Source organism: Notolepis coatsorum (genome assembly GCF_963971535.1).
Source record: "Notolepis coatsorum genome assembly, chromosome: 6".
Taxonomy (NCBI): Eukaryota; Metazoa; Chordata; class Actinopteri; order Aulopiformes; family Paralepididae; genus Notolepis; species Notolepis coatsorum.
This window is the reverse complement of record NC_140170.1, coordinates 75043258-75057211: the sequence shown is the minus strand read 5'-3', so window position 1 is coordinate 75057211 and position 13954 is coordinate 75043258. Positions and strand designations below refer to the sequence as shown.

At 44.7% G+C, this 13954-nt stretch overlaps 1 protein-coding gene across 2 annotated transcripts; it reads left to right on the top strand.

Moving 5' to 3' along the window:
* Nucleotides 1–85: 85 nt before the first annotated feature.
* Nucleotides 86–12972, top strand: ndufaf3 (NADH:ubiquinone oxidoreductase complex assembly factor). 2 transcript variants are annotated; one of them, XM_084316047.1, is made up of 5 exons: nt 86–388; nt 9809–10004; nt 10289–10355; nt 10975–11075; nt 11188–12972. In XM_084316047.1, the coding sequence occupies exons 1-5, from the start codon at nt 303–305 to the stop codon at nt 11281–11283; spliced, it is 546 nt and encodes a 181-aa protein (XP_084172173.1). In that variant the 5' UTR covers nt 86–302; the 3' UTR covers nt 11284–12972. The 2 variants fall into 2 exon arrangements, with proteins under 2 accessions (XP_084172173.1, XP_084172172.1); XM_084316046.1 differs by having other exon boundaries at nt 86–421.
* The last annotated feature ends 982 nt before the right edge of the window (nt 12973–13954 follow it).

Genomic DNA, 13954 nt, shown 5'->3' with positions numbered 1-13954 from the left:
CAATGCCGCACCGTGTGTAGCTCACGTGATGAAAATACAGGAAATTACTATGAATTGCGCCGTATCCTTTCTGAATGGTCTCTGATTTAATCAATGGCAGATGATACATCTATTTCGCCGTGCTTTTACATTTGTCTCCAACTCAACGGCTTGTACGTTATATTAAAAACTCAAGCTAATAATATAAAGAAATATTACTGGGGTGTTTTTGTGAAGCTCGACACTAGGTCGCCGGAAACGAGTGTGCGGTGTTACATTGAATTCTGACCCGCTGTCACTGGGTTCCTGGATTCCCAATCAACATGGCTACTATGATGTGTGCCAGATTCCTCCTCAGACAAAGACAGACTTTGCCATTCACTCCTCGAGCATTCCCCGCTTTCACAAGGTATGGCCAGGTGTCTGATACTCGGGTTGCAAGGTAACGTTAGAGCGATTTATAGCTATATATATATACCACACTCTGCCCTCTGTGACGTGATCTCGGACTCAGATCTCCAGAGAACGTCTGGTAGTTAAAGGGGGATGCCACCGATTTTATGAATGCACATGTTATTCCCGTGGCCCATAAATGGAAAGAAACCTTGAGTGGTGTCACCAGGATATCAAATATGGGACTGCTCCATAGACGGTGAATGGAGCACTGACTTTGTGGACTCGCTCATAAATGTTGTGTGAGCTTTTATACTAAAATCAGGTTTAAAATCTAGTTCTGACCTACTAGTCAGTGCCCCATTCAATAATCAGTATGTTTTGTTTTGACGATGAACAACTTTCTCTCGACACAAGAAATTGGACAACCCAAGGCTTTAATTCTGCTCTGTAGACAATGAATGGGAGACTGTTGTTTTTAAACCAAAAGTTTGTCTTAACAACCTTTCACCTCTGATTTGAAATATGTGATCCCCAGAATAATGATTTTGGGTACTGTTACATGCACATTTTAATTATATTAATTATTTATTGAGCTATGCTGCCTATGCACATCAGCATATAAGAAGTTATGTAGTGTGGGACAAATCTTCTCTCATTTTGACAAAGTGAGAGAGTAGGGAAGATCCCCTCCACTCAAAAACTTGTTTTTATTTAATTCATTCATCCCCAGTCACGAGTATAGTCGGGTTAACTCGCCAACCGCTCAGCGCCAATCACGAGTATAGTCGGGTTTTGGTTGTTATTTCTTTTATTAGCTATATCCATTCATTTTCATCCATCCAGCCTGATGTTATCATTGGGAATGGGTCTGAGCTCGCAAAAGGGCAAATACCGCCGCCTACGCCTTCCAGCTGGTATTGCACTCCATTAGAAATGGTGTAGTTTCTTTTCTGGGACGATCCAAGCAGTGCGGGCGGGGTTTAAATACTCAGGCGAGATAGGCCTTTACAACGATGGCATGGAACAGTAACCCCGCCTGCCCGTTCATGTGTAATGCTCGGTAATGTGGGACGGACCTCCACGAGCAGTATTTGGAATGGCGATCAGATAATTGGATTATTTCTTTTGCATTACATCACATACCAGGTAAGGACACTATATATCAAATCTTGCATTGATCTGATATTTCTTTCTACCCTGATCGAAGCTGTGTGGCTGTGTGCCGTTGAGTGGGAGTGGGAGGAGGTGGCGGGGGAGCCCTCGCGCTACGAGGGCCATTTCATTCTTGCATGAGGAAGGATAATAATGATAATCTAGCGTTGATTTCAGGAAGATTCGATAATCAGGCGAAAAATTACAACGTTGTTTAGTGTATTCCACTAAAGGGCTATTATCGCGTCTTTTCCTGGGATTACTAAGAATCACCAAAACTATATTCATATTCAAAACGGTATAAAGCGGAAATGTACGGATGAAAAAACAATCCGTTTTGTACATGTTGACTGGAAGCAACTCACTGACAATCGACGGGTGTTAGACCCATAGCTATAATATAAGATATATTTTAAGCACTCGCAAATCTCGCAGTCCCCCCATTGATTAAAGCACTGGCATACTAGCGCCCTCTGGCGCATTAAGCGATGGCGCAGAATTAGTTAATGGTTAACTCCTCTTGGAGGCATGACTTTGATACAGATTGTTATTTGTGCAGAACTTGTGACCAGAGCACCTTTTTCACATTATTCCCCTGGAGCGGGAGATCTTCTCTGTACTTCCCTGAAATCTGAGTTGCATGTGTGATGTCACTAATAGGTAAAACCTCTTGTTGTAGCCAATTCGATGATTTTACTGTGGTCACTTTATTGTATGAAGGTGCTGTGTTATTGTGACGGTGTTATTGAGATTATTGACTAATTAACTGGGCAGGTGGCATAAGCCAATCGGATGATCTCGGGCACAGCCTATTTGTAGGTGTGTCACAGGTGCGCAGCGGCAGGGAATTGGGGAAAGTCACAGGGAAGCCACACAGTTTTTCAAGCGGGTGTGTTTTGTTTGTTTTCAGTTGTTTTGAGTTATTTTTCAGGTTTATTTTGCAGCACTAGTCATTTGTTTAGGTTACAGTTTAAACACAGAGTTTATGTTATGCTTTGCTTTTTCCACTCTGCAAGCGAAAATAAAACTTTTAAATGCACTCAACGAGAAGACATCATTTACTATCAACAAGCACCACGCGTTGGAAAGAGCTTCGTACCATATTCCCTCACTGGCATCTTTTTGTTGTTCGGTTGCCCTTATACCTCTCATAGTCCAATATGTGGTAACTTGACACCTGTATCTTCAGCATACACAGAAAGTAGGGATGGGCATGAGTAATCGATTACTCAAGTACTCGCTGTTTCAACTGACCTCAAGTGGTTTTTGAGGGAACTTGATTTAATTTTTTTATAAAAATTGGTTCCCACCAACCAAGTATGTCCACCTAAAGTGCTTGTTTTTGCCACTGAAACTGAAATCTCGCTCTGAAAGGCGTGACTTGTTGCAGGAAAACAACACTGGAAGCTGTGGAACATGGGAGCATGAGGAGGATTCTATGGATAGTACACTAACGTTACAGTGAAAAGTGTGTTGCATTGGAATACAGCTAGCTTGGCATAACAAAAAGATAAAAACAGTGGTTTGTGTTAGGGATGCCCCGATCGATCGGCCACCGAGCGTTATCGGCCGATACTCAGTATAAATGCAATCTGTGAATTCCGATAATGAGTCATATTCGCCGATCGCGGAAACCGATCAAGCGAAGGTCTCACTCGCTGTCTGTCTCAGACACACAGGACCTGCAAACTGCCGCTGCTCCTCCTCCCTAGCCCCGCCCGCCCCCGTGTAAAGTTTGTAAACACTGAGGACTGAGAGGAGGCTCCCCTGCTCGAGTCTGTAGTGCATTCGACCTGAGCTAACGTTAGCTATCTAGCTATCGTTACTGTTTAAACAAAATCACCCAGTCAACTATTCACGTTTAGTAGGCATTGTCTAACGGTATTTAGCCGGCTAGCTACTGATAGCTCCTGATATCAACAAATGATCCAGAAAGTCTAGTAGTCCATGTTCATATCTCCGTTAGCTTGCGTTAGCTTGCGTTAGCTGACGTTAGTTCTCTGTTCAAAAACGAAATGTCCCATTGAACTAAAGTTCTGTCTTAACGTCATCTAGCCGGCTAGCAGTAGCTACAGATAGCTCTTGATATCAATGTCTTATAACATTGATTCAATGCGTATTGGAGCTGAGGGCTTGCTGAATGTGAAATGACCAAAGAACCGTAACGTTACCAATAGGGTCCAGCTGCAGCGCCGGAGAATCCTTTTTGGAGCTGGAGGCTACTAGAGTACACAGACAGTGGAGCTGTTTGCAGATAGCGAGCATTTTGACTTGTTGCGTGGTGGCGATGTCTCGCAGATAATACAAGTACAAGTCTAATTATATAATATATATATTTTATAAAAAAAAAAAAAATTATATAAAATAATTTTTAATTTATTTTTAATCAAAAACAATCGGTATCGGATCGGTATCGGCCGATATGGCTCACGACGATCGGTGATCGGTATCGGTGGCAAAAAACGTGATCGGGGCATCCCTAGTTTGTGTTTGTGCATTTCCAAATTGTGCCAACAACATGTCGCCCACTTTGCAATGGGTGCTTGTTGACCATTTGCATATTCATAGATCCCTGCTCTCAATGAAGTTAAAGGTGTAGAGATGCGGCTAAGCCATTTTCAGCCGTTTATTGAGCAATTTGATGAAAAAAACAAACAAACATGTATACAAATTCAATATGGAAAATTTTAAGGGTTTAAAATCGGAGCCCTGAACTGAACTGCCCATTTAAAATTAAGTTTTATTTGTAGATTTAGCCTACTTGATTTATTATAGCATTATTTATGTCACCGTGAAACAAAGGCAGACATCTTGCGGTAATGAGAATTGAGTTACAGTAAAAAAAACAATTAGCCTAAATAATGTAAAATCTAAGTAAAATAATGAACTGAATCATAACAAACATTTATCTATATCCATGCTTTATCATTCTAAATCATTATGGCACTCAAATAGTCAAAGCCAAGGTTTGAAGTTGGCTTCATGAGAATCACCAACGATCTTGGCCGGCTGACAGTTTGCCTCTGGCTCAGGGCTAACTGGTTCTTGATGTTAAAGGAACACTCCACCAAAATATAAAAAGTTTTAGGTGGTATTTCTGTCTCCATCTGGTGGAGCTATAAGACTCCCGTTGTCCTATCGTCGCCACATCAATACTTGACCAGTGTTTTCATTCATATGTGCCACACGAGTAGTATTAAGAGACAGCGACCTACTGGCACCATCACTTGGACTTTAACTTGGTCGTTTTTCAAATAATTTTCTTATCTATGGAACTTCCATGAAAGAGACAAATGGTAAAGGCCTAATCAATCGTTTATTTGAACACATTCAACATGTTGGGAGTCTGGTTTAAAACAGAATTTGTTATAATACTCCTGTTACTGCAGCGTATTGGTACCCACACCCTGCACTGTGCTCTGTTTCAAAGCAGAATTGTGTTGGAATATTGCGGTAGGCTATGTGTTGAGTGCAAGTGTGCAATGTAACATCTTTAATAACAACTAGCAAACATGGGTGGGAATCACCTTTGTATGACTTTATTTACAGAACATTTTGTTTTCTTGCCTGGCTCCTCCCTGCAGAAAGCGCCCGAAGGTGTTTGCTTCAGTCCTTTCAGCAGCATGCCAGTTGGGAGGATCTCCTGGCTCATAGACTATGCCATAAGCCATCTGTTCTGTCACGTAGCGCCTGGTGGTTTTGGGTTCGGTTTGAAGTCTCCATGGAGATTAGAGCCTGCAGGATAAACACTGTGACACCTTTATTCAAGGCCACATTGAGCCCAATGTTCAGACTGCAGGTGTGTGAACCAGGTGTTTGGGTCTCACGCTGTGCCGACTTCAGCTACTATTGTTTATTTTAGTTGCCAAATGTATTTTTACTTTCATGTTCATTTGTGTGTTTTCTCTTGTCTTATGTGTGTTGTGTTATATGATTTTAATAACTTGATCAGCTCTTTAGGCACATTGGCTCCTCCTGTACATGATCTTACACAACAAACAAACAAAACGTATTAAACATTTAGTAGTCTTAAAAGAATAAAGAAGTCTTTATTTGTCATGCAGCAACACACATGTAAGATTTCAAGTCAAGTCAAGAGTTTTATTTGTCACGGCATACGAGTATACAATGAAATGCAGGTGGTCTTGCCCGCAACGATGTGCAATACAGTGGTACTACAACATATAATAGAATCCAATACAAAAAACATTGTGCAATAACAGGTAACAGGCAACATGGTGTGACATCTCGGCATTTGTACATAGTTATTTACAGAGCATATAGGACATGCTAGGTAGCTTTGGTAGTGCAATACACTGTTAATGTTGCTAATACTAATTTAAAGTGGCCTTTCCTTTTGGCAATAAGTGTGGGAAGGGAGCGAAATTAACTTTTTGACTCACCGGCCAGTGGCGGGTAGATGGGAAGAGTCTACCCGCCAAGCATATTTCTTACCTGCCAATTTTTTTTGATTAAAAAAATATATATATATTTTATATAATTTTTTTTTTTAAATAAAATATATATTATATAATCATACTTGTAGTTGTATTATCTGCGAGACATCGCCACCACGCAATAAGTCAAAATGCTTGCTATCTGCAAACAGCTCCACTGTCTGTGTGTATACTTGAGTAGCCTCCAGCTCCAGCAAGGATTCTCCGGCCCTGCAGCTAGACCCTATATTCAGCTAGACCCTACATTCAGCATGCAAGGATTCTCCGGCGATGCAGCTGGACCTATTTATAACGTTACCGTTCTTTTGTCAAATCACATTCAACATGCCCTCAGCTAGAATACGCATTCAATCAATGTTATAAGACATTGATATCAGGAGCTATCTGTAGCTACTGCTAGCCCGGTAGATAACGTTAAGACAATTTAGTTTACTGGGACATATGGATCAACGTGAGCTAGCTAAGCTAGCTAACGAGGGACCGGAGGTATTATGCACTCGAGTAGACTATTGCTGGAGCATTTGTTGATATCAGCAGCTATCAGTAGCTAGCCAGCTAGATACCGTTAGACAATGCCTCGTCATGTATTAAACTAAAAGTGAATAGTTGACTGGGTCATTGTTTAAACAGTAACGTTAGCTCTTGGAGGTCCGATATAGACTAGAGCAGATGAAGTAAACAAGCCAGATAGCTTCCGATTGGTCATTTGCTTTTTTTCTCATGAAACCAGTCACGTCACTCTACTGTGATTGGACCTAGTGCGATGTGGGACTTGTAGTTTTTTAACGATCTCGCGGCGGAGAAAAAAAAGACGAGCGGCTATAATCTGTACTCGCACAAGAGTATCGTTATGAAGTTATGAACTACACGTCTACACGCCACACGGCGGGCAGTCCTCTAAGTGTCATGCGCCAAAGGTAAAAACAGCCCGCCCCTGGCGGGCGGCGGGCTTTAGTTTCGGTCCCTGAGTGTGGGTGTGTGCGGCATGAGTGTGTGCCCGGCCCGCTCATGTTAAAGTGTCAAAGTGGCTGCTAGTGTGTGAGCGTGCACAGCGTGCGTGTCGTGTGTGTCGTGTGTGTGCTCATGTGTGCTTATGTGTGGATAGTTCAGTGTTCTGTGGTACTCAATGTTCATTGTTCAGGACTCTGATGGCCTGGGGGAAGAAGCTGAGCCTAAGCCTCTCTGTCCTAGTAGCTGGGGTTCGCAGGCGTCTGCCTGACCTCAGCAGCTGAAACAGGCTGTTATTGGGGTGGTGGGGGTCTTTCATTATTCTGCAGGCTCTGGATTTGCACCTCTTGTTGTATAGAACCTGCAGGGGAGGTAGTGCAATACCCGTGGTACGCTCGGCTGAGCGCACCACTCTCTGTAGGGCCTTCTTGTCCTGTGCCGTGCTGTTTCCATACCAGGCAGTGATGTTTCCGGTCAAGATGCTCTCTACAGCTCCTGAGTAGAAGGACTGGAGTATCTTCCCCGATACTCTGAACTTCCTTAACGGTCTCAGGTGGTAGAGGCGCTGTTTCGCCTTCTTTACTACTGTGTCTATGTCTGTTGACCATGTCAGATCCTCTGAGATGTGGACCCCCAGGTACTTAAAGCTGCTCACCCTGTCCACGGTAGCCCCGTTAATCATCAGTGGTGTGTGTGTCTCCTGCTGTCCTCTCCTATAATCCACGATCAGCTCCTTGGTTTTACCAATGTTCAGGAGCAGGCTGTTGTCCTGGCACCAGCGTTCCAGTACCTCAACCTCCCGGTAGGCCTTCTCGTCGTTGTCCGAGATCAGCCCCACCACCACCGTGTCGTTTGCGAACTTCACTATGGAGTTGGAGCTGAACTTGGCCACACAATCGTGTGTGTAGAGTGAGTACAGCAGGGGGCTCAGAACACAGCCCTGGGGGGACCCGATGCTCAGGGTGATGGTGTTGGAGGTCTGACCCCCCACCCTGACCGCCTGGGGTCTTTCACTCAGAAAGTCCAGTACCCAGGCGCTCAGGGCGGAGCTCAGACCCAGCTCGATCAGCTTGTCCACCAGTCTGGTGGGGACTATGGTGTTGAACGCTGAGCTGTAGTCAATGAACAACAGTCTCACATAGCCCCCCTTCTGACGGTCAAGGTGAGAGAGGGTGCTGTGCAGTACCTGGGAGACCGCGTCGTCAGTGGACCTGTTTGTCCTGTATGCAAATTGCATAGGGTCCATATCACTGGGGAGGGAGGCACAAATGTGGTCCTTGACCAGCCTCTCGAAACATTTCATGACCACAGAGGTGAGAGCCACCGGTCTGTAGTCATTTGGACATGTTGGGGAGGGTTTCTTTGGTACAGGGATGATGGTAGACATCTTGAAGCAGGCAGGGACCACTGATCACTAGCCGGAGAGCCAGCAGCGCCACTGTCTACACCAAACCGAGCGTAGAAAGAGTTGAGCTTGTCCGCGAGGGAGGCGTCGTCGCTCCCCATTGAGGGGGCGCTGACTTTGTAGTCAGTTATTGTCTTCAGTCCCTGCCATAATCCTCTTGTGTCGTTTTGTGCCATTTGTGTCTCCAGTTTGTCAGCATATGTCCTCTTAGCAAGTTTAACAGCCTTGCGTAGAGTATAGACTGAAGCCTTATACTCTTCCATATTTCATGACTCTCTACCCAGGTTGTAAGCGGTGGTGCGAGAGTTCAGAGCTGCTCTAATAGTACTGTCCACCCACGGTTTCTGGTTTGGGAAAACCCGCACCTTTTTCGTGAGGACGATACTATCAGCTATTGTTGTTATATAGCTCACCACTGTGTCTGCGAGCTCGCTGACGTCACTGGCGCTGCCTTGGAACATATCCCAATCCGTGTCTGCTAACACTTCCTGGAGCGTGGCCTCTGATTCGTCAGTCCACTTCTTTGTCTCACGTGACACGACGGCGTCACGTGATCTTTGTTGGTAGGCGGGGAATAACAAGATGGAGTTGTGATCACTCGAGCTTGAAGATCCCGTTAATGGCGGAGCGGCTACTGCCTTGTAGCCGGCTCTGAACGGGGAATAACAGTGGTCTAGCGTGTTCCTCCCTCTCGTGGAGCAGGCGATGTGCTGAAAAAAGGACGGCATCACTTTCTTCAGGTTGAAGATGGGTGACACACAGGAACACACATAAATTGGGTCTCCGCGGATGAAATGCCTCTCTGCGCTTCCTGTCGCCCTTCCCCCCCAAGGGCAGGGAGCAGACATGGGCTTCTCTTCATAAGGGTGCGGATCCACCTGCCTCATATTTCTTGGCGTAAGCGTCTTTTTTCAATGTATTCCAATTGGGAGGGAGCGTATGCGGCCTATAAGGAAATGCGCTGCAGTCAGCTTCTTTTTTCAGCGCATTTCAGCTTTTTTGTGCGGCCGCACACAGCGTTTTAAAGTTGAAACTTTCGGAACTTTACAGAGCGATGCGCTGGGCGCATATTCAGACAAAGGCTTGCGCTGCAGCGCTCCACCCCCAGTACTACCGGCGCACTGCCAGCGTTTTTGTGAGATAGGTGGACGCATGCCCTTAGGGATGCGACAGCGTTAGCAATCTGTTCTGCATGTTTTTCCATTGGGTTTATCTCTTTTTCTGTAGGGGAAACCCTTGCGAGCACGGGGGGAGAACATGCAAACTCCACACAGAAAGGCCTGGGAGATACCCCACCTGGGTACCTGGCAACCTGGTCCCCAAGTGGGAATCGAACCCAGGACCTTCTTGCTGTGTCGGCGTGGACAGTGTTAACCACTACACCACCGTGCAGCTGTATGGTGGAGAGCTGTATAGCGGTTATACTGTGACTAACTAACTAACTAGGTCTATCTCCTCTGCTACGGTCCAGCCCCGCGCTGTCTCGTGGCCACAGACTTGGTCCCAGCGATGATGAGATGTACCAGCGCACCACGGTGACTGTGATGCAGAAGGAGCCGGGAGCAGCCGCTATGATCTACGGCTACAGTCCCAGGGGCTTCAACGTGGACGGGAACGTGGTCCTGGGTCCCTGCGCCGTGCTGCCTCCAGCTATCTTGCAGTGGAATGTAAGGATGATTCTATACAAACCTCCACATGTCAAGACACTTGGAGGAGTACATTGTGTAACCTGCTGCCATTCACAGCTCTGCTGCGCTCGTAGTCGTAATGAGATGTTGCGTTGTTCACTGCTCCAATCTCTTTCTCTCTCTCTCTCTCTCTCTCTCTCTCTCTCTCTCTCTTTCTCCCCCCCTCTTTCTCTCACCCCTCTCTTTCTCTCACCCCTCTCTTTCTCTCACCTCTCTCTCTCTCTCTCTCTCTCTCTCTCTCTCTCTCTCTCTCTCTCTCTCAGGTTGGCCGTACTGAAGACATTACAGAGGACAGTGTCTCGCTTTTCCACATGCTTGAACCGCGAATTGGTAAAGAGAATCTTTTTTATTAGAAAGTACATTATCCCCCCCCCCCTACACACACACACACACACATATTAAATCGTATGGAATGCTTACTGAGGGACATTGCCTGCTGACAAGTGCCCCCTGTGTAGGCGTTTTGCAGTGACCATTGTGTGTCTGTAAGTAGGTATTCCGTGTAAACTGAATTTGGGACGCACTATGGCGCAAGTGAAAACCATGCCTGTACCTCCCCTCCCCCATGCTGCTATGACGCCCGGATTCCCCCAAGGGGATCAATAAAGGAATAGTTATCTTATCTTAAAACAACCCATAGGTGTGGATGACCAGGTGCCACTGTTGCATCATCATTAGAATGTTCCATCCTCAAAGTTCTAATCTCGCCTGTAAAATCGTACACCTGAACGAGTTAATACTTTTAGTTTAATATTTCAGAAAAGGACTAAAACAAATGCAAGCTTGTAGGCCAAAACCACGGCCACTCAAGTCAAAAGTCTTGTCCGAGTAACCACGGCAACAAACTGACCCAAGAAAAAGTTGCCTATTCTAAATTTGTGGATTTGTGATTTTTCTGTTTGATATGAACACTTCTCATTTTTGTCTGGTGTTGTCGTGTCTCGTTCAGAGGTTCTGGTGCTGGGAACAGGATCTCGGGTGGAGAGAATCAATCCAAAAGTCTTAGCCCTACTCAAGAGCAAAGGCATCGCAGTGGAGGTGCAGGACACGGTAAGGCGTACCTTGATTTATGTCCCATGACCTCTTAAAACACCTGGCCCTGCACCACGAATTCTACGTCTAACTCGCATCTCTCTTTCTTTTCATCCCTGCTGTTTTCCAGCCAAACGCATGTGCGACCTTCAACTTTTTGACCAGTGAACGACGATTAGCGGCAGCTGGCCTCATACCTCCCGAAGCCAGCAATATCCTGGAGTAAACACAGGAAGCAGTGCCCTGGAGGAAACACAGCAAGGAGTGATGGGGGGGGAAAAGAGACAATGACTGATGGATGGATCTAATGGTCCTATAGGATCTCCATTCTCATCCAAAGCAGCAGGTCCTGGAACACCCAGAAGGGGGAGAGAAAAGGCTATTGACAGTTTCACTGGAATTTTGTTGCTAGGAAACCGTTTGGACCCAAATGTATTTCCTGTCAACTGTTGCAACAGGAAGTAAACTTGGGTTCTTTTAATTTAGAATGTCATTGTTGTCACTTTGAAACAGTCTATAATATGACTGAAATAAGGGTGATTTGTACCTGGTGGTGTGAGCGCTGTAAGTCCCTTTGTAAATCCAATCAGGAGAGAGAACCCTAGACATTTCTACTTATTTCAAGAAATCTTGCCAAGCCAAATTAGCTGGCAGATTATTTGACTTGTTTCAACATATTTGTTTTCATTTCTTATTTTTGCAGTATGGAGTTCTCTCTCCTGATTGGATAAAGTGGAAACACGATACCAGAACATTTATTTTCTGTTTACTACAGAGTGGATGGACTGGGAGACCCATGTTACTGACCAGACACTCTATATCAGTGATGGCTGTTAGAGCTATTGTGTAGAGCTATTATTTTAACATGTGGACCACTTATTTCAACAAAGAAAATACCACTTACAGCACCTTTAACCCTAACTTTAGCCACTCCCTACAAATAAAAAATGGAAACGTCTGTGCGGGCTGCCTGAATTCTTTCCCCATACATTTCCAGTTCCGCGTTCGCCTTCTGCGCTCTGATTGGCCACTGCCGTTTCTGGTCGCGCCAATCGTGTGACGGCAAGTTCTTTCGCCGGTTAAGCTTAGGCACTCTTTCGAAGTTGGTTAAGGTTAGAGTTTGTCTTAGAGCAGGGCGATAGAACGCCAGCCCTGATTCCAAACCTAACCTTAACCAACTTCGAAAGAGTCGCCTAAGCTTAACCAGTGATAAACTAGGCGTTAGGTAGTTTTCAGGCTGTTAGACCCGGAAATGGGCAAAGACACAGCTCGTCACGCGATTGGGCGCACATGTCACATGACCAGAAACGTCAGTGGCCAATCAGATCACACCAGAAACGTATGTGGCCAATCAGATCGCAGAACACGAACGCGGAACTGGAAATGTATTGGGGAAAGAATAGACTCGTCCGGGCTGTGGGATCTGTAGACCACTCCTTCACATCTACCCTTCGTAAAGGAGTGCTTCTCAACCTGCTGAGACACAGTGAGATGGAGTCGGCTCAGATTTTGCTTTGAGATGAAGAAAGCGTAGAACAGAAAGTATTTACAAATAAGTACATTTCTTGAAATCGAATTATATTCACGCGTACAGGTAAGGTTCACTTAGTATAATCATTCTGGCCTTTCTGTCACATCTCAGAGTAATCGAGAAAACCGTGTTTCTTGTAAGTGTGCCATGGGATTAAGAAAGTTGACAACCACTATTTGAAGCATTGATCGTGTGTGTGTGTGTGTGTGTGTGAATGCAGGCAGGCAGCAGATGTTGGTAAGGATGGAAGCACCAGTGGAGCTTATTTTGTCAGAAAATGTACTTGTATACCTGTGTGGATACTGTATATTGTGTACAGCGTGTATTATGAATGAAATATATAATGCTCTAGATGCAATAAACAGTAAAACGTGTTAACGATCACTAGATGTTTCATGTTTAGCAAAGAATTTCCAGTGTGTGTTTTGTCGCTTTGGATAAAAGCGTCAGCTAAATGACAATGTAATGTATGGAAGTATGAATGTACAGGAAAACATCAGAGCTTGTATTTATTATCAAGCATATCTAAGTATTGCTGATCTGACCCCATAAGTCAGACAATACATATTAATGGATGTTTTCATGTACTGTAGGTATGCCAGGCAGAGTCTCCGGTTCAAAACAGAGTACAGAGCATCTGATGAAGTGAGCCATGAATACAGGATGTGCAACACCTATGTTACAAGCAAGCCTTGCGAGATAGGGGGGGCTGTTGCTAAACAGGGCAGGGATGATGATTCACTGGACATCGCCTAGCTATATCCTGTTTGACAGGAAATGGCAGTGCTATGGTTGGGACGCGCCTACAACGTCACTTGGGGAAGGACACAGTTTGCAAAATATAAGATTGATATAAAATGTACCTTCACGTGTATATAAGATGGGGGGGGGGGGGGTCGACTCCATTCAAGATCTTATACATGGAACACGTATATTTAAAGTTTGTAAAATGATCAAACCTCAATGGGTTGTGTGTTTCTCAAGGATGTTGCAGTGATGATGAGAACAGTTTCCTGTCAAAAACGTTCTTTTTGTGATTCAATTGGTTTGAGTATTGTTACACCTGTGAGAGACAATATTCAACATGTGAGAAGATCATTGTGTGCATGAACATTCTTGCCGCATCTACTGGCAGAGATGACCTGATTTGCCTGAACTTTCACATTTTCACCATGCTTTTGAAATAAGTGTATTGTCTAGAATGACACCAAGATACTTAAACTCTTTCACTATGTCAAGCTCTACCCCCTTTAGGAAAGCATTAGAGTGCATTATCTTAGTTTGACATTTCAATAACATGTATACGTTTTTCTTTTTGAATTTAATTGAAGACATGAGTTGGTGAGCCTTTCCTGCACATGAGTCA

Coding starts and splice junctions, on each gene's coding strand:
- ndufaf3 (XM_084316046.1), top strand. CDS start 303: ATGGCTACTATGATGTGTGCCAGATTCCTCCTCAGACAAAGACAGACT. Junction 10,005..10,288: donor CAGCTATCTTGCAGTGGAAT/GTAAGGATGATT, acceptor TCTCTCTCTCAG/GTTGGCCGTACTGAAGACAT. Junction 11,076..11,187: donor CAGTGGAGGTGCAGGACACG/GTAAGGCGTACC, acceptor GCTGTTTTCCAG/CCAAACGCATGTGCGACCTT.